Genomic DNA, 26,823 nt, shown 5'->3' with positions numbered 1-26,823 from the left:
AGCAGTTGGACACTCGGACAGGTTTAACTAATGTAAATGCTCGAGTTCCCCATTGACTTCCATTATACTCGGGTACTCAAGTGGCGCCGATCCAAGAATCCAGCTGCTCGTTACGAGTAACAGGAATGGTAGTGCTTGCTCATCACTATTTTTAATACAAGAAAGTTTTTTAGAAAAATGCTTTCTCCACTTATGTGCCTCATCTCCCCACCTCATGAACTGATTGTTCCCTTTTAAATTCCCTCTTGAGAGATGAGCTGACTAACAGATAACGGCTGGTGCCCTAATGCGGATCTTCTATGTTCCTGAATACTGCTGTCCTACCTGTGCTGGTTAGGACATACATTGTTCATAAGTACAGACTCCGGTGCTGAAATTTACCCCTTTCTATATTGCAATGCCACATGTAGAAAAAGTTTAGAAGATAAACTAAAATGATCAATTTTGATGATGATGAAGCTTCTATTTAGTGGTTTCCCACACACAATATACATTTTAAACTTCCATACACCTCTTATATGTTCCCTTTTATAAATCTTCGATGTTTTGATGAAGTTAGTTTTTTCAAGCTCTGTCTTCATTAGCGCACTACTCCCCATCCTCCTAGATTCTTGTTTCTGAGAGCTGTGTGCTCCTGGAGATGGACAGTTTGGGCTGTCCACTGCTCCAAACTGTGGGCTCTCTAACAGAGGCAGCTTTACTTTTCCAGCATTGGAGGAGCGTAGGGGGACTGAAGTAGTCAGGATCCAGCAATCTGGCCAGCTTCAGAGCAGATCTATAGGAATGAGTTTCCAAGCTCTTCACTCATTGCCTAGCAGACTTTCCATGAGTGCAGAGGCAAAGACAACCCTTTAAGGGGACTGTCTAACCAAGCACAGGCGCTCAGTACACCCTTGGTGTGGCCAAACATTTAAGTGCACCTTCCCATCTGCTTGTCTTCTCTATGTCTACCCTCTCCTCTTCTTTTATTGACAGCTCTGGCTTCATAGAGCCAGAGAAAAGCAGAGATAGATGGAAGCCAAGCAGGTGGGAAGGTGCATATAAATGTTTGTCCCAGCCATGGTGCACTGAGCGCCTGTACTTGGTTTGAACAGTCATTCTGTGCTCAGAGTCCCTCTGAAATGTAAAACTTTACTGCTACTAACTTAGTTTAATCTACAACAGTATAAAATGAAAGTCATACATGCCAGATTTAGGTGGATATCTCTATTTTATGAACATACATATTTTTTTTCACTCCGCTTCACCAATGTTTTAAGACAATCTTCCATATCTCGGTTTCAGTTTCTCAGTTGTGGAAGATAATGGTGTCACTTCAAGAGTAGATAGCTTATGTCTGTCACTTGTTTCTTCATTACTCCAACTTTCTCTTGAGTTATCAATTTTTTGCTGAAATAGATTTCCATTAAAAAAATTATAACATTTTTGTATTAAATTCTTGAAATACATAACAAATTTGCCCTATATAAACATCAACATTAAAGTTGGGGCTTCATGATAATTTTTGCTTGCCTAAATTTAGCTTTTGCCTATGGGGAAAATATGAGGACATGCAATAACAGCAAAAAATTAAATTTTGTTAGAAATGTGACTGCCATGCAACTTTTTCCAATGTAGGAAAATACTGAGGTGAAAGCAGCTGATGGTCACCAGATATTATTGCCACCACCAGTATTTGCCCTGAAAACCTAACATAAGACTTTGCATAGTATTTAAATCTATAATCTATATGCACAGTGAATACAAAGTTGTGCTTCTCCACAATACCGATTTGAATCTCTTGAATTGAATCTATTATGTAATTTACTGTACCCAATCTGAGAGCAAAGTATGATATTGGGATAAATACTAAGCTGTGTAAGATATATGGAGATATATGATTCGAAGCAGGTTTTCTGACAAAAAAAGTAGAGAATATACTGACAGGACTCCTAAATGAGACTTTAAGGGGTACTTTGCACACTTTGACATTGCAGCTGCGATGTCGGTGGGGTCAAATCAAAAGTGACGCACATCCGGCGTCGTTGTCGACATCGGAGTATGTGAATCGTTTTTACTACGATTAACGAGCGCAAAAGTGTCGAAATTGTATGATCGGTGTAGTGTCGGGCATTTCCATAATGTCGCTGCAGCGACACGTACGATGTTGTTCCTCGTTCCTGCGGCAGCACACATCGCTGTCTATGAAGCCGCAGGAGTGAGGAACATCTCCTTACCTGCATCCCGCCTGCAATGAGGAAGGAAGAAGGTGGGCGGGATGTTTACGTCCCGCTCATCTCCGCCCCTCTGCTTCTATTGGCCGCCTGCCGTGTGACGTCGCTGTGACGCCGCACGACCCGCCCCCTTAGGAAGGAGGCGGTTCGCTGGCCAGAGCGACGTCGCAGGGCAGGTAAGTGCATGTGAAGCTGCCGTAGCGATAATGTTCGCTACGGCAGCTATCACAAGATATCGCATCTGCGACGGGGGCGGGGACTATCGCGCTCGGCATCGCTAAAATCGGCTTGCGATGTCGTAGTGTGCAAAGTACCTCTAACAGTCCTGATTACCCATCATATAAGCTGTCTGATAACCTTCTGTTTAAAAAAAACTGATCAATTGTCGCAAACGTCTTCCGCAACTCTGTGTTCTGCGTAGAGCACCTCTGTGTGTATTTAGCTACTGTAATAGTTAGGCTTCGAGAGAAAAAAAAAAACAACAAAAGTACTGAACACTTGTGCTGCCCTGCAAGTTAAGCCCCCATCACATTTAGCGACTTACCAGCGATCCCGAAAACGATGCGACCTGATAAGGATCGCTGGTAAGTCGCTGGGAGGTCGCTGGTGAGATGTCACACAGTCAGACCTTACCAACGATGCAGAACAATACAGGTCGCAGTAGAGATCTGTATAACGATCTCTGCTGTCATTGGGACCCTGTCACACAGTGTCAAACATAGCGATGCGTCCTGCCCAGCAGGACATCGCCTTTGAAGAAAATGGTCCAGGACAATGACCGGCGACCTCACAGCAGGGGCCAGGTCGTTGCTGGATGTCACACATAACGAGATCGCTAGCGAGATCGCTGTTGCGTCACAAAAACCGTGACTCAGTAGCGATGTCGCTAGTGATGTCGCTTAGTGAGACGTGGCCTTTACTCTCATCGTCGTTTACTATGTACACAGGAAGACTACCCACAGCGTATTTTTGGATGTTTTTTCATTTTTTAAATCAATGAACCATATTTAACTAGTAATTGTCCAATATATGCCCTGTAGAATGTTTATAATACTTTTATCCTACTTTTAAAATTATTTTTTCACAGATTTTTCTCCCAAGTTAATAAATAGCATAGAATATTGTTTGTCACATCACACCAAAAATTAGCTTGACCACTCAGCGAGCACGGAAAGAGAAAATGTGCTTTTGCAGAAAGATGGTAGGAGATCCTTTGCTCTACTGGTTTCTGTGAAGCAGATAATCCATACCTAATGTACATCTACATCTGTCTATGGAATGATTGACTTTTTTAAACAAAAGGTTGACCGATTTAAAAAGTTTTTGAAAGGGGTTGTACCAAATTTTGAAATCAGTAATAGATAAGGGATAACTTACCGATTGCTGAGACCACTGTGACCCTCGCTAATCCCAAGAATTGGGGCTCTGAAGAGCCCTGACTACATGGAGTGGTGGTCGATCATGAACATCACTGCTCCATTCAGTCTTAACGAGACCATCAGAGATAACTGATCACGGGGGTCAGCTAGTCTTAGGCACTGTCATAAGAATAAATGGAGCGGCAGTGAACATGATAGACCTAATTCTTAGGAGGTCTCAGTAGTTGGACCCCTAGCGATCAGAACGTTAGTCTATAATCTAAGGGTAGGGGATACCTTCCAAATTTGATAATACCCCTTTTATTTTTATTTTATTCTTTTACCTGCTCGGTTGTGTGGGTGTTCATTTTTCTTCTTAGGTTGGTGTTTTCTACCAGTATTTCCTTTAATCTGGACTGTAGCTCTTGTTTCTCCTTGGCATATGTGAACACCATTGTTTTCATGGAATTTACCATATTGACAAGTTTGTCTCTCTCTGCAGTAATTAATGCCAGTTGTTCGCAATTTATTTTCTTCTCCCTGTTAAAATCCTCAATTTCTTTGGCTAAGAACTGTTTCTCAACAGATATACGGTTCCTCTCATCCTGAAACTGCTTCCTTTGGTTAAGAAGCTCTTCACATTTGTCCGTTATAGTGTTTATCTCATGGACATATTCTTCTCCGTCCTGTTCTGCTCTGGACAGCCGGAGCTGAAGGAAGTTTTTCTCGGTCTTTAATCTGCTGATTTGTTCTCTGTAGTGGAAATTGTCATCCTTTAAGCACTGCTCATTAATTTGTAGCTGTTTTAGCGCCATCTGGATGCCTACAGTTTTACTCTTGAGCCGCTGCTCCTGCATGTGAAGTTGATCTGATTCTGTGAGATAACTTTCTAGTTCCTGAATCTTAAATACGAAGTCGTCGTCTTTGAGCTTGGCTACATCCCTACTGTCCACATTCTTTAATTGTTTCTGAAGGTTACAGTTTCCATTTTTCAAAGTATTTATTTCTTCTTTTTTTTCACTTGCTGCTCGTTGACAGTCGGTAAGAGGGATGACTTGTTTGGGATGATCAGTGTTAGTAGTTGACCAATCCAATGAGTTTTTCCTAATTCTCCCCTCTCGTGTATGAAGCAAGGCATTACTTTGATGGAGAGAAGACACTTCTGCCTTAGGGAAATCTACAGAATGGTCTATGTGTTGACTGTCACTTGTCGTTGACATACTGCTCTCTTTTAGACGTAAAGAAACATCAGTAATCTGTAATGGTTGAGATTCCGTCTCTTCAGCGTGGGAGGGTTCTCCTTTTAGTTCACTAATATGTAACATCTGACCGTTAAATAGCTCATCATCCTGACCCTTGAAGGAAACCAAAGAGTCTTTTGACTCAGGGATCTGGTAGCTAGTGTAAGGTAGGCTACTCTTGGGTCGTTTATCAACTTTTACTGATAAAGCTGTATTTGAAGAAGGTACAAATGACATTTCTGAACCTAGATGTTTTTTACTTCCCATGAATGGAACTTCAGGTGACTTATTATATGTGGTGGTATGGTGCGATTCATCAAGATATAACCTGTCATTTTTCCTTGCATCGCTCGTCTTATCTGTGACAGAGAACGGTATATACGTATTGTCTGTAATTCGATGCAGATGAGGTAATTTATCCTGTAATTACAAAGGCAGTATTGTGTTAATATGTAAAATTGCATTATGACTATTACTGTTAGAAATGTGTACATGTTGGCATTTCATATAATTCTTCATTAGAAAAATTTCCTTACACTCATTTCTTATGTTACTGAAAAGAGACTTAACCCCAGTAGTTATATACATATTTGCTTAAAGGCATTCTCAATTAAAACATTAAAATCTAGTCATCACCTATGGATAGGTGATAACTCATCAATTGGTGGGTGATCTGCCAGCTGAATCACTTGTGGAACCAGTGGTACTGCCACTTCTCCAAAGGGTGATAGGTGCAGATCAAAGAAAAGGTTAAATGTCGCCCTGCCTTTGAGAAAGTCCAAGACCAAATGGATAGGACTTTATTCGTCTACACATTTAAGAGATTATTCTCCTTCTTCAGGACCAAAAATCACAATTGGGATACAGCCAAAACAGCGGAGGTAGCTATACATCTAGGCTATTTGATATTTTTTTGTGTGTGTGCTGTGACATGGATAGAATGGAGAACTTTTAGTTAATTCACATAAAAAAAGAAGAAATGCATATAGAAATGTGAAAAAAATGAAAAGACCCTATTAGAATAATACGATATATAATTGTTTGAAAATTGTATATTATTGTGAAATAATAAAAAGGTAAATGTGTGGTTAAATTAGAGCCCCAATGTCTTCAGATGGTGCTTGTGAGAATTAATGCAGGATGGATGACCTCTTTTCAATATATAGTACTATTTTGTGCTGGTAGGAAATTATCAAGTATATTGAAAATACACTGTGTGCAGAATTATTAGGCAAATGAGTATTTTGATCACATGATGATTTTTCTACATGTTGTCCTACTCCAAGCTGTATAGACTTGAGAGCCAACTACCAATTAAGTAAATCAGGTGATGTGCATCTCTGTAATGAGGAGGGGTGTGGTGTAATGACATCAACACCCTATATATAATTTTCTTTTGTTCCCAAATAAAACAATTCGTGCAGGGTCCCCCCATATTTTGATACCCAGCACAGAAAGAGCCCATGGCTAAAGTCTTAGCCCTGCGCTTATCTGGGCACTGTATCAAAAAAAGAGGAACCGCATGCGGCTTTTTTTTTTAAATTTAAATAAATAATTTATAAACCCAACGTGCGGTTCCCCCCCACCCACCCATTTTCATACCCAGCCATGACAAAGCCAGCTGGGGGCTGGTATGCTCAAGCTGGGGAGACCCAGCCTAAAAATATCAGTCTCCAGCTGCCCGGAATTGACGCATACATTAGATGTGACAAGCTCGGCGGCTTACTGGCTCTTCCCGATTTGCCCTGATGCTGTGGCAAATGTGGTAATGAGGGGTTAAAAACAGCTCACATATGCTACTAACCGCTAGATTAGTGATGACACCCGATCACTAATCTGTAAGTGAAAGTAAGCAAACAAACAAAAAATCCTTTATTTGGAATAAACTACAAAAAACACCCTCTTTCACCACTTTATTAACCCCCAACACACCCCTGAGGTCTAACGTAATCCACTCGAAATTCCATGGCGATTCCAGCTTTGCTACATCTGAATATCACAGCGAGCGGCCATAGAGCAGCATGACTGTGAGTGCAGAATGAATGAGCTGTGCAATGAGCAGTGATGTCACTCAGGTCATTTGCGGTCACAGCTAGAGGTTCCCACTGTCCTTCACCTGTGATCGCAGGTAACCTGACCTCAGATGGAGGTCATTGAGTTTACAGACCTGCATCTCCTGGCAGAAAACCTCAGTTTTTTTTATCAAGAGATGCAGATTTGGTGATGACATTTTTACACCATATACCTGCACCCACCCTAAACCTCATGGCATAAAAAGCGCGTTTTTTTAATGCATTTTTTGTTGTGGTCTTTTGCCCCAATTTTCTGCCAGGAGGTGCACATTTGGTGCTGAAATCGAGTGCACCAGATTTCAGCACCAAATTTGCACCTCCTGGCAGAAAAAAAAACGGGTTTTTTTGCATTTTTGGGGCAAGGGATGCAAATTTGGAGATTAAATTTTTACACCATATTTCTGCACCCAATCTACATCTCCTGGCAAAAAAACACGATTTTTTTAAAGTATTTTTATGACACAGTTTTCTGCCAGGAGGTGTACATTTGGTACTGAAATCGTCTGCACCAGATTTCAGTACCAAATGTGCACCTCCTGGCAGAAAAAAAACCAACCTTTTTTTGCCTTTTTGAGCCAAGGGATGTAAATTTGGTGATAACATTTTTACACAATATTCCTGCACCAAATCTAAAAGTCATGGCAAAAAAAAACCATGCTTTGTTGATGCATTCTTTTTGCTGCGGCTTTTTGCCAGGAGGTGCACATCTGGTGCTGAAATCATCCGCACCAGATTTCAGCACGAAGTTTGCACCTCCTGCCAGAAAAAAAACATTTTTTACGCAGCTTTTTTTTATTTAAATAATAAAAAAAAACAATGTGCGGTCCCCCCAAATTTTGATACCCAGCCATGATTAAGCCCGACAGCTGGAGCTCTATTCTCAGGCTGGGGAGGCCCATGGTTATTGTCCGCCCCCAGCCTAAAAATAGCAACCTGTAGCTGCCCATGATTGTCGCATCCATTTGATGAGACAAGCTTGGTGCTTTACCTGGATCTTCCCAATTTCCCTAATGCAGTCAGCTGACACACTGCCACTCAGTGTGGGGGCACGGCTGACTGCAACCAATCACATGCACCAGTGGGCGGGGAAAGCAGAGCATATTCAAAGAAGGTTGCTCCGGAAGTGAATGCACGACCTTGAAGCAGTTTTCCCCCATGACATAGCATGGGTGAGTACAGCGCGCCCGCTTCTATCTCTCTGTCCCCTTTACCAACATTTTTAATCTCCGGTTTCTGATCCCCATAGACTTATATGGGGATAGGATTCTTGATCGGAACCGGGTTTTAAAAAAGGATAACAGAGATCCGCCGGTCACAATTTTCTTCGAGTCTGCCCAGCTCTAATTGTACCCAAGTTATCAGGGTTTCAAGTTCTGCTACAACACAATAACGATCCCCCATAGAGTGCAGTACAACCTGCTGTGGAAACATCTGCACGTATTTAAAGGCATGCTGCAGATATTCAAAGTGAAGCTGCAGGCTATATGTATAATTGTTTAGTATTTTTATATCAGATTTAGGTTTGGGTTACATAATAACTTGTAGTGTCAATGCCAGTGTTTGTGTGATAGAGCTCCTTCAGACTTCCATTTTTGCATACAAGTGCTATCCATGTTTTTCAAGTTCATGCTTTCTCCTGGAATAAGTGGTCCACGTAAAATTGCAGAAACATGCCAAATATTGATCTGAAAGTCGGATCAAAATCAGCAATGCAAGTGTATGAGTCCATGAAAAAAAATCGGACAGTATTTGGATGCCATCTGGGTGTTTTCCGTTTTTCACAGACTGCTGGATAGAAAAAGATTCAGAAACTTTTTTTTTTGTTTGTTTTTCATTTAAGAAAAATTAACGAAACTCGGACCAAACTCTAATGAAACTGTGATACAAAAAAATATCACTGATGAAACATGGACCGATTTTCTCTTCCAACAAAAATTACTGACGTCTGAATGAGACCTAAAGGGGGGTGTTACACACAGCAACATAGCTAGCGAGCGTACCCGCCCCCGTCATTTGTGCGTCACGGGCAAATCGCTGCCCGTGGCGCACAAAATCGTTTGGAGCCGTCACACATACTTACCTGCCTAGCGACATCGCTGTTGCCGGCGAACCGCCTCCTTTCTAAGGGGGCGGTTCGTGCGGCGTCACAGCGACGTCACTAAGAGGCCGCTTAATAGAAGCGGAGGGCCGGAGATGAGCGGCCGTAACATGCCACCACCTCCTTCCTTCTGCATTGCTGGCGGCCGCAGGTAAGCTGCAGTTCGTCATTCCCGAGGTGTCACATGTAGCGATGTGTGCTGACTCGGGAACGACGAACAACCTGCGTCCTCAACAATCAACGATTTTTTAAAAAGGAATGACGTGTCAACGATGGGCGATAAGGTGAGTATTTTCCATCATTAACTGTCGTTCCTTGCTGTCACACGCAACGACGTCGCTAATGATGCCGAATGTGCGTCACAGAATCCGTGACCCCGGCGATATATCGTTAGATCCGTCGTTGCGTCTAACGGGGCCTTAAGAGTTGTGCGTCCACAAGTCTCCGTGTAGGTCTAATCCTAGTTGCGTAAAATTTACAACAAAGCATCTAAAAATATTGCAACATCTAAACTGCATCTCATGAATCTGTATTACACAAGTGTCACTGAAATATTATATAAAAGTTCAGACAACTAAACATACCATAGCTTTATACTTTGGGGTACTGGTCATTTGAAATTGTGTAAAAGGATTCTGTGAACTCTCCATTTTCTTAATACTTTGGTTTAAAGAATCCGTGATTTCTGAATAGACCTGAAAAAAATATAACTTCTTAATATGATACATTTTTAGGGTACGCTCACACTTGAGTATAACTCGCACGAATGCAATGCGAGAAAAACATGCACAGATGAAAAAATGACAGCTTACTGCGGGTGGATGAAACTCACCTATTCAATTCTATGGGTGCGAGAAAATCGGATACCATACAGTCCATCCTAGTGGTGTTCGTGTTTTCCAGATACATTACCATTCTAAAGCATAGGACACTGTAAATGGTCTTGTAAATAATAGCTGCTGAGAAGACCGGTTTGCATATGGATAGCACACGGATGACAGTGAGAAAAAAAGTCCTACTTTTCTGAATGAAAATCAGACTCATCATTATGTATACGCTAGTCTGAGCGAACCCTTATAATCTGAGACTTAGGGTACCTTCACACTTAGCGATGCAGCAGCGATCCGACCAGCGATCTGACCTGGTCAGGATCGCTGCTGCATCGCTACATGGTCGCTGGTGAGCTGTCAAACAGGCAGATCTCACCAGCGACCAGTGACCAGCCCCCAGCCAGCAGCGACGTGCAAGCGACGTTGCGCTTGCACGGAGCCGCCGTCTGGAAGCTGCGGAGACTGGTAACTAAGGTAAACATCGGGTATGGTTACCCGATGTTTACATTAGTTACCAGTGTGAGCAGGGAGCAGGGAGCCGCGCACACTAAGCGCTGGCTCCTTGCTCTCCTAGCTACAGTACACATCGGGTTAATTAACCCGATGTGTAATGCAGCTACATGTGCAGAGAGCAGGGAGCCGCGCACACTGAGCGCTGGCTCCTTGCTCTCCTAGCTGCTGTACACATCGGGTTAATTAACCCGATGTGTACAGCAGCTACATGTGCAGAGAGCCGGAGCCGGCAGCACAGGCAGCGTGAGAGCTGCTGGTAACTAAGGTAAATATCGGGTAACCACCTTGGTTACCCGATGTTTATCTTGGATACAGCTTACCTCAGCTGTCAGATGCCGGCTCCTGCTCCCTGCTCGCTTCATTTGTCGCTTTCTTGCTGTCACACACAGCGATCTGTGTGTCACAGCAGGAGAGCGGCTTTGAAGAAAACGAACCAGGGCTGTGTGTAACGAGCAGCGATCTCGCAGCAGGGGCCAGATCGCTGCTCAGTGTCACACACAGCGAGATCGCTAATGAGGTCACTGCTGCGTCACAAAAAGCGTGACTCAGCAGCGATCTCGGCAGCGAGCTCGCTGTGTGTGAAGCACCCCTTACACCACTACAATGAAACACATCCTGACCTCCCTGCTCTGCACCTTAACCTATTAAGAGACAGGCAATTTTTTTTGTTTTTGCACTTTCGTTTATGCTTCCGTTTATTCCAAGAGCCATAACTTCTTATTTTTCTGTTGATATAGCTGTGTCAGGGCTGGTTTTCGGTGGTATGAGTTGCACTTTTGAATGAAACCAGTCACTTTATTATGTGATGTAATGGTAAGCGGAAAAAAAATCCAAGTGTGGCAAAATACCAAAAAAGTGTGAAATTTTGCAATTGTTTTTTGGATTTTTTATTTCCAGAGTTAATTTTACCATAAAACTGACCTGGCAGTATGATTCTCCAAGTTAGTTAGATTACATAGATAACAAACATGTATAGATTTTACTTTATTTAAGTGGTGAAAACAATTCAGAAATTTTGAAAAAAAAAAAAATCTTGTTTGTGTTGCGACTTTCCGAGAGTCTGGGGCTGTGTGAGGGCTTGATTTTTGCGCCTTGATCTGATGTTTTTATTGATATTATTTTGGGGTATATATGATGTTTTGATTGTCCGTTATTACATTTTTACTGTAGTTGTGGTCGCCAAAAAACTTGCAATTCTGGCATTTTTATTTACAGTGGAACCTTGGTTTACGAGAAGTTCTGGGAGTGTGCTTGTAAACCAAGTTACTCGTCTAGCAAAGCAAGATTTCCCATAGGAAATAATGCAAGCTCAACCAATTCGTTCCACAACTTGTTCAATGTCCCATCCCGGTCCCCTATTGTGACATTCCACACATGCATAAACACGCACAAACTCACATATTATACTCGCCTTACCTTCCGTTCCATTGCCGGCCTCCAGGTTCTTGTAGTTCGCCGGTACAGGATATGTATTGGGTAACCATCGCGACCGATGCCGGAGCTTCCGCTGCCAGAGTGCTAACATCAAAGTCATGAGCCGCTTGCCTCTGATTGGTCAGTGCGCTGCCTTTGAGAAGCAGCTGGCAGCAGAAGTTCCTCCATTGTCGCGATGGTTACCCGATACACATCCTGTATCAATGAACTACAATAACCGGGAGGCCGGTGATGGAAAAAAGCAAAGGTGAGCATAATATGTGTGTGTGTGCGCGTTTTATGCGTGTTTGTGCATGTGTGTGTGTTTTTGTGAGGACTGCAAGAGCAGGTTAGAGCGCGGTGAAAGTACGGAACCGGAAGTGTGTGCGGTTAGTATTTGCTCGTACAGCAAAGCTTGCTTGTAAACTGAGTTACAAATTTACAGCAAGCTTTGCTCATTAGGCGAAATACTCGCACACCAAGTTACTCGTAAACCGAGGTTCCACTGTATTTCTCATTACGCTGTTTACCATTCATATTAATTTTATATTTTGATAGATCAGTTTTACAAATGCAGCAATACCAAATATGTGATTTTTTTTTCTCTTTTTTTAATGAGGTAAAAGGGGGTGATTTGAACTTTTATTTTTTTTTTATATATTTTTCTACTTTTTACTGTATTTAATAGTCCCCTTAGGGGACTTGAACCTGCAATTGTCTGCAACTTTATTAAAGTGGAAGACAGGACATTTCAGTTATCCTAACATGAATGTATTGTAAAAAAAAATTCCCCTTGAATTAACAATTCTGAGGAATCATTTGTTGGAACTCCATGTTGCACCGTTCCTCTCTTATTCTTCCTAGGAATTTATAAATAATTTGACAATTGTTGTGAGCGAGTGCATGACACAGGCGAACCATTGCTGTATGAACACATGATGCAGCCATTTTTGGATTTTTCACTGTCGTATTTTCCATCTTGCCTTCCAGGAGCAAGTTTTTTTTCTTCGACATAGTTGCAAAAGGAGGGGGGGGGGAGTTGTAGCTGTAAAGGGAGAATTACATATATTATACATTTATATCTCTTCTACAGTGAGAGATGAGTATTGCTGATGACATTGCATCGACAGGAGCCTTCCTGGACACTTGTATGCACTTGCACCCCTGATGCACTACTGAGCAACCCCAGAACAATTCTTCATCTTATTTTGATTCCTAACTATAGTTAAAACTGAAAAAATATGTTAAGAGATTTCCACTTTCTGTCTCAAGAGCTCAGTCTTGTTCTCCTTGATCCTCTTCCTCATGTCTTGTGTATTGCTGTAAGATAGCTGGCTGCAGCCTCACTGCTGTAACCTGTCTGCAAATTGACAAAAAATAGCTAAGCCCCATACACACATTGTCAAAATTGTTGGTACCCCTTGTTTAATTAAAGAAAAACCCACAATGGTCACAGAAATAACTTGAATTTGACAAAAGTAATAATAAATAAAACATCTATGAAAATGAACAAATGAAAGTCACACATCGCTTTTCAACCAAGCTTCCATAAAAGTCATGAAATTGGCCTGGACAGAAATGATGGTACCCCTAAAAATAGTGTGACAAGAGGAACATGTTAAACCAAGGTGTGTCCACTAATTAGCATCACAGGTGTCTACAATCTTGTAATCGGTCAGTTGACCTGTATATAGGGCTACAGATACTCACTGTGCTGTTTGGTGACATGGTGTGTACCACACTCAACATGGACCAGAGGGAGCAAAGGAGTTGTCTCAGGAGATTAGAAAGAAAATTATATACAAGCATGTTAAAAGGTAAAGGTTTTAAGATCATCTCCAAACAGATTGCTGTTGCTGTGACTACAGTTGCACATATTATTCAGAAATTTAAGATACATGGTACTGTAGTCAACCTCCCTAGATGTGGCCGCAGGAGAAAAATTGATGACAAATCAAAAAGACGGATAATATAAATGGTAACAAATTAGCCCAGAAAAACTTCTAAAGAGATTAAAGGTGAACGTCAAGCTCAAGGAACATCAGTGACAGATCACACCATCCGATGTTGTTTGAGCCAAAGCGGACTTCATGGGAAACTACCAAGGAGGACACCATTGTTGAAAAACATAAAAAAGTCAGACTCAAATTTGCCAAACTCCATGTTGACAAGCCACAAAGCTTCTGGGAGAATGTCCTATGGACAGATGAGACAAAAATTTAACTTTTTGGCAAGGCACATCAGCTATGTATTCACACTATCCCTACTGTGAAACATGAAGGAGGCTCTGTTATTTTCTGGGGCTGCTTGGCTGTATCTGGCACAGGGTGTCTTAAATCTGTGCAGGTTACAATGAAATCTCAAGACTATCATGGGATTCTAGAGAGACATGTGCTGCCCAGTGTCAGAAAGCTTGGGCTTAGTCGCAGGTCATGGGTCTTGCAACAGGATAATTACCCAAAACACACAGCTAAAAAAGTCATGAATGGTTAATGGTTACAAGTTTTGTTATACATCAGTTTATTTCCTTTGTGTGCATTGGACCAAAACAAAAAAAAACTGAGAAAAAAAGGCAAAGTGGACATAATTTCACACAACACCCCAAAATTGTGTTTAAAAACTTTATTTCAAGCATGTGATCCTTGCTCACACTCACCTGTGGCAAGTTATAGGTGCGGGCAATATGAAAATCACACCTGAAACCAGATAAAAAAGGGGAGTTGCCTCAATCTTTGCATTGTGTGTCTATGTGTGCCACACTAAGCATGGAGAACAGAAAGAGGAGAAGAGAACTGACTGAGGACTTGAGAACCAAAATTGTTCTATTTTCTATAGTTCAAAAACTATCAACAATCTCAAGGTTACAAGTCAATCTCCAGAGATCTTGATGTTCTTTTGTTCATGGTGCGCAACATAATCAAGAAGTTTATAACTCATGACACTGTAGCCTAATCTCCCTGGACATGGACGGTAGAGACAAACTGATGAAAGATTCCTATGCAGGATAGTCCAGATGGTGGCTAAATAGCTACAATCAATTTTTGAAAAACATAAAAAAGTCAGACTCAAATTTGCCAAACTCCATGTTGACAAGCCACAAAGCTTCTGGGAGAATGTCCTATGGACAGATGAGACAAAAATTTAACTTTTTGGCAAGGCACATCAGCTATGTATTCACAGATAGAAAAATGAAGCATATCAAGAAAAGAACACTATCCCTACTGTGAAACATGAAGGAGGCTCTGTTATTTTCTGGGGCTGCTTGGCTGTATCTGGCACAGGGTGTCTTAAATCTGTGCAGGTTACAATGAAATCTCAAGACTATCATGGGATTCTAGAGAGACATGTGCTGCCCAGTGTCAGAAAGCTTGGGCTTAGTCGCAGGTCATGGGTCTTGCAACAGGATAATTACCCAAAACACACAGCTAAAAAAGTCATGAATGGTTAAGAGGAAAACATTGGAGTATTCTGAAGTGGCCTTCTATGAGATGACCCCTGACCTAAATCCTATTGAGTATCTTTGGAAAGAGCTGAAACATGCAGTCTGGAAAAAGCAACCTCCAAACACGAGACAATTGGAGCAGTTTGCTCTTGAAGAGTGGGCCAAAACGCCTGTCGAGAGGTGCAGAAGTCTCATTGACAGTTACAGGAATCATTTAATTGCTGTGATTGCCTCAAAAGGTTGTGCAACAAAATATTAAGTTAAAGAGGGTGCCATCATTTCTGTCCAGGCCTATGTCATGAGGTTTATTTTTTAAACAATTCGGTGGAAGCATGGTTGAAAAGCAGCAATGTCAAACTTTCATTTGTTCATTTTCATATATTTTTAATTTATAATTACTTTAGTCAGATTAAAGTTATTTCTGTGACCATTGTGGGATTTTTTTTCATTAAAGGAAGGGTACTAACAATTTTGAACACGTGTGTATAGGTATCTAACGGGATGATGCTTCAGCCGGTCTCTAGTCAAAAATGGAAGTTATACACAGATGAACCTTTGTTCTCTGTAGGATTTGAGTTCTCAATCCTTTAGGGGTTAATATTTAGAAAATGGAAGCACAACCTACGGCCCAGGGGCCATGATGCAATCCTGTGACCGACATGCTTGTGTGTTTCTGGCGGCTGCGCTCATGTAGAGTCATGGCTGTAAGTGTTGGCACCCTTAAAAATATTCCAGTAAATGAAGTATTTCTTCCAAAAAATTATTGCAATTACAAGTTTTGTTATACATCAGTTTATTTCCTTTGTGTGCATTGGACCAAAACAAAAAAAACCTGAGAAAAAAAGGCAAAGTGGACATAATTTCACACAACACCCCAAAATTGTGTTTAAAAACTTTATTTCAAGCATGTGATCCTTGCTCACACTCACCTGTGGCAAGTTATAGGTGCGGGCAATATGAAAATCACACCTGAAACCAGATAAAAAAGGGGAGTTGCCTCAATCTTTGCATTGTGTGTCTATGTGTGCCACACTAAGCATGGAGAACAGAAAGAGGAGAAGAGAACTGACTGAGGACTTGAGAACCAAAATTGTTCTATTTTCTATAGTTCAAAAACTATCAACAATCTCAAGGTTACAAGTCAATCTCCAGAGATCTTGATGTTCTTTTGTTCATGGTGCGCAACATAATCAAGAAGTTTATAACTCATGACACTGTAGCCTAATCTCCCTGGACATGGACGGTAGAGACAAACTGATGAAAGATTCCTATGCAGGATAGTCCAGATGGTGGCTAAATAGCTACAATCAATTTCCAAAGAAATTCAAGCTGCCTTGCAGGCTCAGGGTCCATCAGTGTCAGCGCAAACTATTTATCCTCCTTTGAGTAAAGTGAAATGTTATGCGAGGAGACCCAGGAGGACCCCACTGCTGACACAGAGACATGAAAAAACTATATTGCAGTTTGCCAACATGTATGTGAGTAATCCAAATCCTTCTGGGAAAGCGTCTTGGGGACATGATGAGACCAAGATATAGCTTTTTGGTAAAGCACATCATTTTACTCTTTACTGAAACCAAAATGAGGTCTACAAAGAAAAAAAACACAGTACCTACAATCAAATATGGTGGAGGTTCATAGATGTTTTGGGGTTGTGGTTCTTTGCTGCCTAAGGCACTGGGTGCCTTGACGTGTACAAAGCATCATTTAATCTGGAGATTACCAAAGCATTTGGAGTTGCAAAATAGTTCCCAGTGTCAGAAAGCTGGGTTTGCGTCCTAGGTCATGCGTGCAACCAAATACCGGTGAGGATGCCAACAATTTTGTCCTGCCAATTTTTGGAACTTTGTGTGAAATTATGCCCAATTAGCCTTTTTTTCCCAGGCTTTTTTTTTGTGTTGTTACAAAGGAAATAAACATGTGTATAACAAAAAGTGTAATTAGAATAATTTTTTGGGGAAAAATACTTCATTTTGTGGAACAATTTCAAGGGTCTCAACATTTTTGCCATGAGTTTATTTTCCATGCCAGACAGAAAAGGAGTGGCTGAAAAAGAATTGGTATAAGGCCCTGTGCGCACTAGACGGAATTTCCCGCGGATTTCCTGCATGTTTCACTGCAGAAAATGTTCATAACATGTCTGCAGTGATTCACCATCAAATCCTATGGGGAAAAAAAATGCTGTGTTTTGCTGTGGGATTCCCGCAGCAAAAACAATTGCATGTCACTTCTTTTCCGCAGATAGCTGCGGGATTTCACTCCATTGACTGCAATGTAATCGTGAAATCCCGCAGGGAATAACGCAGGCAGCAAATTCTGTGCGTTTTACTGCTTTATTCCCTGCGGGATTTTGCGTTTTTCGGGATATAATGTTCATCACTGCCTGTGTTTTGCAGGGAAGTGATGTCATTATGACAGGAAGAGGAAGCGGAGCAGAGAGTAAACACACACAGGTTACACTCACACAGACACATAGAAATCAAACGTACATATTAAAAATAAAAAAAACAAAACAAAAAAAATTGTGGGCTTCGCCGTATTTTTACCATCCAGCCAAGGTAAACACACAGCGGCGGCCCGGTATTCTCAGGCTGGGGAGGGCGAGGGCCAGGGTTAATGCCCCCCCACCCCCCTCCCGCAGCCAAGAATATCAGCCCGCAGCTGCCCCGGGACTGTCACATCCATTATGTGACAGTCCCGGAGTGTTCCCGACTCTTCTCAATTGCCGTGATGCGGTGGCAATTCGGAATAATAACGAGTTAATGGCAGTGGATCGCTGCCACTAAGTCCAGGCTTAATCATGGCAGCGTCTATAAGACAGCTTACATGATTAACTCGTAAGTAAAGTGAAAAAAACATACACCGAAAAATCCTTTATTTTAAATAAAATAACAAAAAAGCCCCTCTTTCACTACTTTATTACACCCCCCAACACACAGCTCCGGCGTAATCCACCGAGGTCCCACGACGCTTGCAGACTGCTGCACACACTGTACTGAATGCAGCCTCGTAACGAGCCTGCAGGGGTAATTACAGGTCATTTCTCACGGTCGGTAATGTGAACACACTACCGCTCGGGAGAACTGCAGTGTCCTCACAGGGACTTTATCTGTTGATTGATCTATCCCTCTATCTATCTATCTATGCATAATCTATCTCAGAAGGAAATTACCTTTTTTTTTTTTTCTCAATGTGCTTTATTGCATTGAATGCATTAAAACACATGTACCAACCTGCGGAAAAACCGCACGAAAACCGCACCACAACGCATGCGGATTTCGTTTTTTTTGCGGGTTTTTTCCGTGGGTGCGGAAATCTTTCAGTGCCTGCTGAATTTTCTTAATTTTCTAGTGCGCACAGGGCCTAAAGGTGCCTTGGGTGGCCATCTCTTGTACGAATATATTAGCAGAATGGGGGTCTGCTGACTCCTGTATTTGCAGTATAGAAAGGATTAGATGACATTATACATGAGTGTGGTTATATTTATTTTAGACTATGGGAGCAGCATTTTCATCAACTCACATTAAATATGATGGTGGGAGCAGCGTGCATGGTGTCTTCTGGAGGGTGAAAGGAGGAGAGGGTGACTCCGGCTCATTCAACGGGTGGGTGTCCAAGAATTACACCTGTCATATGGCATATGGTCCCAAATGGTAATAAACCATTTTTGTTGTTTTTTTTGTTTCCATATGGTAATACATTTTTATACTTTAGTGCGTCCCTTGGCATTGATTTTATCTGATAATTTGACCCTTAGATCAAAAAAGGTAGTGGACGCGTAGTGTACAACAAATGAAGGATACATACCTCTAATACTGATTGTGAACTGCTGGTAAGTTCATCATCTATATCAAAAGACTTCCCTAGAAAAAAAAGACATCTATTTAATCTTATCCGTCTTTTGTAAATCATTATTTTTCAGAGAGCAAAGAAATGAAAGATAAATGAGGTCGGCAGCCATAACGGCTGCACTGAAGCTCGGTAATGGCAGCTCGCAGACTGGCTGCTATGTTACATCACTGATATATCTATGTTACATCAAAGCTACATATTAAAAACACACGTTGGGGCAGAAGCTTCACGCCAGTCTTGACTCAGGATTCACATGACCATATGAAAAATAAAAAGGTTTACGTCTCTCGGAAGAAGAATGGCAAAAAAAACGGAAAGCGCAAAATCGTCCGGCCATGAAGGGGTTAAAGAAGTTGTCCAGTTACCAAAACTGATTTTTTTTTTTCTGATAAACCTTGCTAATATGTGCCCCTCAACACATCTATTATGTTTTTTCAGCAAAATTACCTTTCATTGTGCACTAGCAGCACACGGTCATTGCTGGCTCCAGCTCTGATGGGGTTAATCTCTCCTCTGACTTCCTGTGTTCAGTTCCTACAAGTCCCAGAATTCTTTGTGGCTTTAGGGCGGTGTCTAGCTTATCTAACACACCCATTGTGTCTAATACACCCACTCTGCTCCCACCCAAACCCTCCTCCCTGCCTCTTCCCAGTGGATGTGCACTCAGAGAAATCACAGATACAGCAGCTCTGCACAGCCAGGGGAAGAAAGTGTGTGTGTGCGTATATACAGTGTGTGTGTGTATATATACAGTGTGTGAGTGAGTGTGTATGTGTGTGTGTATGTCATACTCACCTGTCTGCAGGGTCCCGGTGCCATGCCTGCTTCCAGCCCCTGTCTCGGTACCGCCGCTCCGGCTGTGTGCAGTCTCCCTGGTGTATGCACGAAGCTTGCAGGACCTGGCCGTGGATCACCTGATGCAGTCACCTGACGCATCAGCTGATCGTAGTCTCGCCGGCTTTTTCGCGCCCGGCCGGCTATCAGCTGATCCTGCCGTCAGGGGACTTCATCAGCTGATTACCGGCAGCTCCTGCAGTGATGGGCCAGGATCAGACTCTCATCCGATCGCTCCAGGAGCTGCCGGTCATCAGCACAGACGTGAGTATTTATTTATTTTTTTTTCTACTGATGCATCAGCTGATTGTATAATCGGCTTTTATACAATCAGCTGATGTATGATGTGATTCACATTCTTTAACCTGACACATCATCTGATCGCTTTGCCTTCCAGCAAACCGATCAGATGATATTGGATCCGGATTGGACGGCGCGGGACCCTAACCCAGGATTACTGCGGAGGGGGGTTTATTTCAATAAAGATGGAGTCACTAATTGTGTTGTGTTTTATTTCTAATAAAAATATTTTTCTGTGTGTTGTGTTTTTTTTTTTTTCTTATCATTACTAGAAATTCATGGTGGCCATGTCTAATATTGGCGTGACACCATGAATTTCGGGCTTAGGGCTAGTTGATAATATACAGCTAGCCCTAACTCCATTATTACCCGGCTAGCCACCCGGCATCAGGGCAGCTGGAAGAGTTGGATACAGCGCCAGAAGATGGCGCTTCTATGAAAGCGCCATTTTCTGGGGTGGCTGCGGACTGCAATTCGCAGTGGGGGTGCCCAGAAAGCATGGGCACCCTTCACTGTGGATTCCAATCCCCAGCTGCCTAGTTGTACCCGGCTGGACACCAAAATTAGGCGAAGCTCACGTCATTTTTTTTTTTAAATTATTTCATGAAATTCATGAAATAATTAAAAAAAAAAAAGGGCTTCTCTATATTTTTGGTTCCCAGCCGAGTACAACTAGGCAGCTGGGGGTTGGGGGCAGCCCGTACCTGCCTGCTGTACCCGGCTAGCATACAAAAATATGGCGAAGCCCACGTCATTTTTTTTTTCTTTTTGGGTAAAAAACTGCATACAGTCCTGGATGGAGGATGCTGAGCCTTGTAGTTCTGCAGCTGCTGTCTGCTCTCCTGCATACAATGAACATTTTGAATAAGGAAATGACATCAGACCTTTTTTATTTTTTTCATCAACAATCTTTAATGGCATTGTGCACTGATTAAAAACGCAGTGAGCAAAAACGCAGCAAAAAAGGCACCAAATCGCGGCAAAAACGTGACATGCAGCACCGCAGGTGACAGAGCAGAGCAAGTTGGTGACATGCTCTGCTCTGACACATAGCGTGCTGCATGTCACTGTATCCACTCTGGGACTTGTTGTGCAGGTGACCGGATGATACATGTCACTAACTGCCCCACTCTGTGATTTCTGCTGCATAGTACCAACTGTATACACTCTCACCTGCACAACAAGTCCCATAGTGGAGACAGTTAGTGACATGTAGCATCCGGTCACCTGCACTACAAGTGCCAGAGTGGAGAAAGATAGTGACATGCAGCACACTATGTGTCAGAGCAGAGCATGTTACTGTCTCCACTCCGCTGACCTCACAGCCCGAACACGCTGCGATGGATGCAGGGGGACACAGAACAAGTAATCGGCCGACACTGGAGTCATCTGATTACTTGGGATGAATTGAGCAGTAAAATGCTCTGGTGCTCGATGGGCGAAGCCCATGCCGTTTTTTTTAAAAAAAAATTAATTAAAAATAAAAAAAAAAAAATCACATTGTTTGTGGGCTCCCGCTGCATTTTCTGTTGCTAAGGGTAACCAAAGCAGCTACTGGCTGCTAGCCCCCGCTGCTTGGTGTTACTTTCACTGGCAATAGAAATGCAGGGAAGCATTTTTTTTTTTATAAAGGTTTTTCCCTGAAAATGTTTTTAAGAAAATGACGTGGGCTTCGCCATATTTTTGTATGCTAGCCAGGTACAGCAGGCAGCTACGGGCTGCCCCCAACCCCCAGCTGCCTAGTTGTACCCGGCTGGGAACCAAAAATATAGAGAAGCCCTTTTTTTTTTTTTTATTTCATGAATTTCATGAAATAATTAAAAAAAAAAATGACATGGGCTTCGCCGATTTTTTGAGTCCAGCCAGGTACAACTAGGCAGCTGGGGATTGGAATCCGCAGTGAAGGGTGCCCAAACTTTCTGGGCCCCCCGCTGCGAATTGCAGTCCACAGCCGCCCCAGAAAATGGCGCTTTTATAGAAGCGCCATCTTCTGGCGCTGTATCCAACTCTTCCAGTGGCCCTGGTGGCAGGTGGCACGCTGGGTAATAAGGGGTTAATACCAGCTATGTTTTACCCGCTGGTATAAAGCCCGAGATTCTAAATGTCAGGCCAAGGTTGACCTGGCCATTAAGAATCTCCAATAAAGGGTTAAAAAAAAAAGACCACACAGAGAAAAATACTTTATTAGAAATAAATACACAGACACAGTAGGGACTCCATGTTTATTACTCCCTCTCACCCCTCCACGATGGAGATGTTTCTGTACTGACCATGCCAGGAGAGAGCGAGGGAAAAGAGAGCGAGCGAGGGGGGGGAGGAAAAGAAAGCGAGCGGAGGGGGGGGAAAGAGAGCGAGCGGGGGGGGAAAGAGAGCGAGCGGGGGGGAGAAGAGAGCGAGGGGGGAGGAAAAGAGAGCGAGGGGGGAGGAAAAGAGAGCGAGGGGTGAGAAAAAGAGAGCGAGGGGTGAGGAAAAGAGAGCGAGGGGGGAGGAAAAGAGAGCGAGGGGGGAGGAAAAGAGAGCGAGGGGGGAGGAAAAGAGAGCGAGGGGGGGAGGAAAAGAGAGCGAGGGGGGAGGAAAAGAGAGCGAGGGGGGAGGAAAAAAAGAGAGCGAGGGGGGGAGGAAAAGAGAGCGAGGGGTGAGGAAAAAAGAGCGAGGGGGGGAGGAAAAGAGAGCGAGGGGGGGAGGAAAAGAGAGCGAGGGGGGAGGAAAAGAGAGCGAGGGGGGAGGAAAAGAGCGCGGGAGGAAAAAAAGAGAGCGCTGGAGGAAAAGAGAGCGCGGGAGGAAAAGAGAGCGCAGGGGGGAGGAAAAGAGAGCGCAGGGGGGAGGAAAAGAGAGCGCAGGGGGGAGGAAAAGAGAGCGCAGGGGGGAGGAAAAGAGAGCGAGGGGGGAAGAGAGCGAGGGAAAAGAGAGGGGAGGGGAGAGAGGGATAAGAGGGGAGAGAGGGATAAGAGGGGGGCAGAGAAGAGGCGAGGGGGAGAAGAGTGGGGGGAGAGAAGAGAGTGGGGAAAGAACAGGGGGGGGGCAGAGGTGCTCTGTCACCAACTGTCTCCACTCTGTGACTTGTGGTGCAGGTGACAGAGTGCAGACAGTTGGTCCCATGCAGCAGGACAGATGGCAGAGCACAGCGGTGACATGCCTGTCAGTGTCTTGCTGCTGGGAGGAGCACACGATCACACTGCCCGACACCGGCCGCTCTCCTGACATCGCAGCAGAGCGGGCGGGTGGACAGTGTGAGCACATACTTACGTGCAGGGGGGGATTCAGCTAAAGACACCCCCCCCCCTGTACTGCACCCTGGCGCCCCGTGTCTCAGCCTCTCTGCAGGACGCCGGCTCCACACAAACGTCCTCCGGATCCTCCCCTCGATACTGGGCTGTGACGTGCGGTAGTCACCGCCCACAGCCCTGTCACTCAATCTGAGTGGCGCCGGCATCCTGTGACGTACCCGTCTTGTTTGAGAGCCCGGAAATGCCGGGACGTCAGAGGATGCCGGCGGCCACAGCTCCAGGGGGTCATGTGACCGGCACTGAGCGTGCAGGATAGCGCCGCTCAGTGTCAGAACTGGAAACACAAGCCAATGGAGAAAACGCCTAGAAAGGTAAGTAGAGCTCATACAGAAAATAAAAAAAATGGGTGAACCACCCCTTTAACATGCACTGTACACAAATGACTTAATCTGCAGCAAAAAAATACAACATATAAAACAAAAACACGGTTTCTTTTTTACAAGCCACTTTACTGCAAAGAGAGCAGGTTTTGGAGAAAAACAAGCAGTAAAAAAGCAAAGTGTGGACACAGCGTAAGAAAAAAACACAAAAACCTTCTCATAAAAAGCAAAGTGTGAACAGAGCGTCAGAGAAAACCATAAAAACCTTCTCATATAAAAAGCAAAGTGTGAACAGAGCGTCAGAGAAAACCACAAAAACCTTCTCATATAAAAAGCAAAGTGTGAACAGAGCGTCAGAGAAAAACACAAAAACCTTCTCATATAAAAAGCAAAGTGTGAACAGAGAGTCAGAGAAAAACACAAAAACTTCTCATACAAAAAGCAAAGTGGATTTTGCACAGAAATGAATGGAAAGAGTTGTTTTTAATTAATGTGGTTTATAAGGAGTAAAACTCTGTGTAAACAAAGCCCAATAGTACAACATGAGCTGAGCACATCAACACAATAGTTCCAAAATATGTCTAAGGCTAGTTTCACACTTGCGTTGAACGGCATCCGTTGCATTGCGTTGTGTGACGGATGCAACGGATCGTACAAAACAACGGAATCTGCTTTTTTTTTTTTTTACAGTTTTACTGGCGGCGGACTATTGTGAACGATCAGCTGATCGCTCTCATTAGCCGGCCGCCGGGTGATCAGCTGATCGCTCCCATTAGCCGGCCGCCGGGTGATCAACTGATCGCTCCCATTAGCCGGCCGCCGGGTGATCAGCTGATCGCTCCCATTAGCCGGCCGCCGGGTGATCAGCTGATCGCTCTCATTAGCCGGCCGCCGGGTGATCAGCTGATCGCTCCCATTAGCCGGCCGCCCAGCTGATCGCTCCCATTAGCCGGCCGCCGGGTGATCAGCTGATCGCTCTCATTAGCCGGCCGCCAGGTGATCAGCTGATCGCTCTCATTAGCCGGCCGCCGGGTGATCAGCTGATCGCTCCCATTAGCCGGCCGCCGGGTGATCAGCTGATCGCTCTCATTAGCCGGTAGCCGGGTGATCAGCTGATCGCTCTCATTAGCCGGCCGCCGGGTGATCAGCTGATCACTCTCATTAGCCAGCTGCCGGGTGATCAGCTGATCGCTCACAGTAGCCGGCCGCCGGGTGATCAGCTGATCGCTCACAGTAGCCGGCCGCCAGGTGATCAGCTGATCGCTCCCATTAGCCGGCCGCCGGGTGATCAGCTGATCGCTCTCATTAGCCGGCCGCCGGGTGATCAGCTGATCTCTCTCATTAGCCGGCCGGCGGGTGATCAGCTGATCGCTCTCATTAGCCGGCCGCCGGGTGATCAGCTGATCGCTCACAGTAGCCGGCCGCCGGGTGATCAGCTGATCGCTCTCATTAGCCGGCCGCCGGGTGATCAGCTGATCGCTCTCAGCCGGCCACCGGGTGATCAGCTGATCGATCACAGTAGCCGTCTGATCAGCTGATCGATTACAGTAGCCGGCTGCGGGGTGATCAGCTGATCGCTCCCATTAGCCGGCCGCCGGGTGATCAGCTGATCGCTCCCATTAGCCGGCCGCCGGGTGATCAGCTGATCGCTCTCATTAGCCGGCCGCCGGGTGATCAGCTGATCGCTCACAGTAGCCGGCCGCCGGGTGATCAGCTGATCACTCTCATTAGCCGGCCGCCGGGTGATCAGATGATCAATCACATTAGCCGGCCGCCGAGAATGTGTGCGGGGGGGTGGAGTTCGGGGTGAGTGGAGCCAAGCGGGGCCATGGCGCTGAGGACGTCAGTGCCGCGGGGACTGCATGGCTGGGGACAGGTGAGTGTATGTGTGTGTGCACGCGCGTGCGTCTGTGTGTGTGCGTAGTGGAGGGCGGGAGGGGGAGGAGCCGAGCGGGGAAGTGTCGGGCTCCCTGCACACGTAGCCAGGGTAAATATCAGGTAACTAAGCAAAGCACTTTGCTTGGTTACCCGATATTTACCTTGGTTACCATCGTACACCGCTTAGCGCTGACTCCTTGCACCCATAGCCAGGGTAAATATCGGGTTACTAAGCAAAGCGCTTTGCTTATAAACCCGATGTGTACCCTGGTTACGTGTGCAGGGAGCCAGAGAGAGCATGTGCAGCGAAATCCTAAGGATTCCGCTGCTCAAAAAACGTTACATGGTGTATTCCTTCCGCCCTGGGGAAGCAATGCATAGTCGGCCAGCGGAAGCAACGCAAGTCCATCACTCGCAATCCGTCATTCATACAAGTCTATGGGAAGCAGCGGAATCCGTTAACGGATTCCGCTGTTTTCCAAAACGACGGATTGCGACTGAAGGAAAACAACGCAAGTGTGAAAGTAGCCTAAAAGGGGTGTTCCATATAATAAAAAAGTGTCCCCCAACAATAGCTTCCATGTAAAATAACAACCTCAGCAGTGCTCACCCTCCCCAGATTCATGGCTGCTTTGATGACATCACCGCTGCAGCCAATGAATTATACGTCTCTGCTCAAGTAGACAGTCAAACTCAGAGATTGACTGCAGCGGTGACGTGTGCTGGTGACATAATGGCATCAATGCAACCAATACACGGAGATCAGAGCAGCAGAGGTGGGAGCTGGTACTGGACTCAGGGAGGGAAGTATTATCTTGTTATTTTATGTGAGTGCCATGGGACACTTATTAAAAGTGGAAAAGCCCTTTAAGTAAGTGAAATGTCCCGTATGTGTAACATTGAGGCCATCATCGTGCTATGGACGCCCGTCAGCCAGGTAGTGTGGTCCATGCAGTGGCACAGGCCGCTGCTCTCCCTCACCGCCGCACACAGGGCCTGCCATGGCAGTGTGAGGACTGTACCTGCTCCAGTCTACCACCAGCACGGCACAATAATACCTGCGACATTAGGCGGCTCCGCCATGTCCGGCCCAGGCTCCACTAACGGCTTCTCCTCCTCACCTTCCGCCAATCAGCAGCCGCTGCGCACGGTCACGTGTGTCACCTCGGAGC

At 44.4% G+C, this 26,823-nt stretch overlaps 1 protein-coding gene across 3 annotated transcripts; it reads right to left on the bottom strand.

The window, feature by feature from the left end:
• Positions 1-1,191: 1,191 nt before the first annotated feature.
• CCDC110 (coiled-coil domain containing 110) lies at positions 1,192-26,823 on the bottom strand. Of its 3 annotated transcripts, none has more exons than XM_075347127.1 (5): positions 26,773-26,823; positions 18,988-19,043; positions 9,567-9,677; positions 3,916-5,232; positions 1,192-1,389 (listed from the first exon to the last, which is right to left on the bottom strand). In XM_075347127.1, the coding sequence occupies exons 3-5, from the start codon at positions 9,630-9,632 to the stop codon at positions 1,255-1,257; spliced, it is 1,518 nt and encodes a 505-aa protein (XP_075203242.1). In that variant the 5' UTR covers positions 9,633-9,677; positions 18,988-19,043; positions 26,773-26,823; the 3' UTR covers positions 1,192-1,254. The 3 variants fall into 3 exon arrangements, with proteins under 3 accessions (XP_075203242.1, XP_075203240.1, XP_075203241.1); XM_075347125.1 differs by having other exon boundaries at positions 26,710-26,811; XM_075347126.1 differs by lacking the exon at positions 26,773-26,823 and adding an exon at positions 26,674-26,751.

The sequence above is a fragment of the Anomaloglossus baeobatrachus genome, chromosome 1 (genome assembly GCF_048569485.1).
Source record: "Anomaloglossus baeobatrachus isolate aAnoBae1 chromosome 1, aAnoBae1.hap1, whole genome shotgun sequence".
NCBI lineage: Eukaryota > Metazoa > Chordata > Amphibia > Anura > Aromobatidae > Anomaloglossus > Anomaloglossus baeobatrachus.
The sequence above is the reverse complement of the archived record's forward strand: the minus strand, read 5'-3'. Positions and strand labels throughout refer to the sequence as shown.

What these genes read in the sequence shown, in the direction of transcription:
- CCDC110 (XM_075347125.1), bottom strand. Translation starts at nt 26,734, where the DNA reads ATGGCGGAGCCGCCTAATGTCGCAG. An exon ending in GTTCACAATCAGTATTAGAG is followed by an intron (nt 9,678 to 18,987) that starts GTATGTATCCTT and finishes TATTTTTTTCAG; the next exon opens with GTCTATTCAGAAATCACGGA. An exon ending in ACACCCACACAACCGAGCAG is followed by an intron (nt 1,390 to 3,915) that starts GTAAAAGAATAA and finishes AATCTATTTCAG; the next exon opens with CAAAAAATTGATAACTCAAG.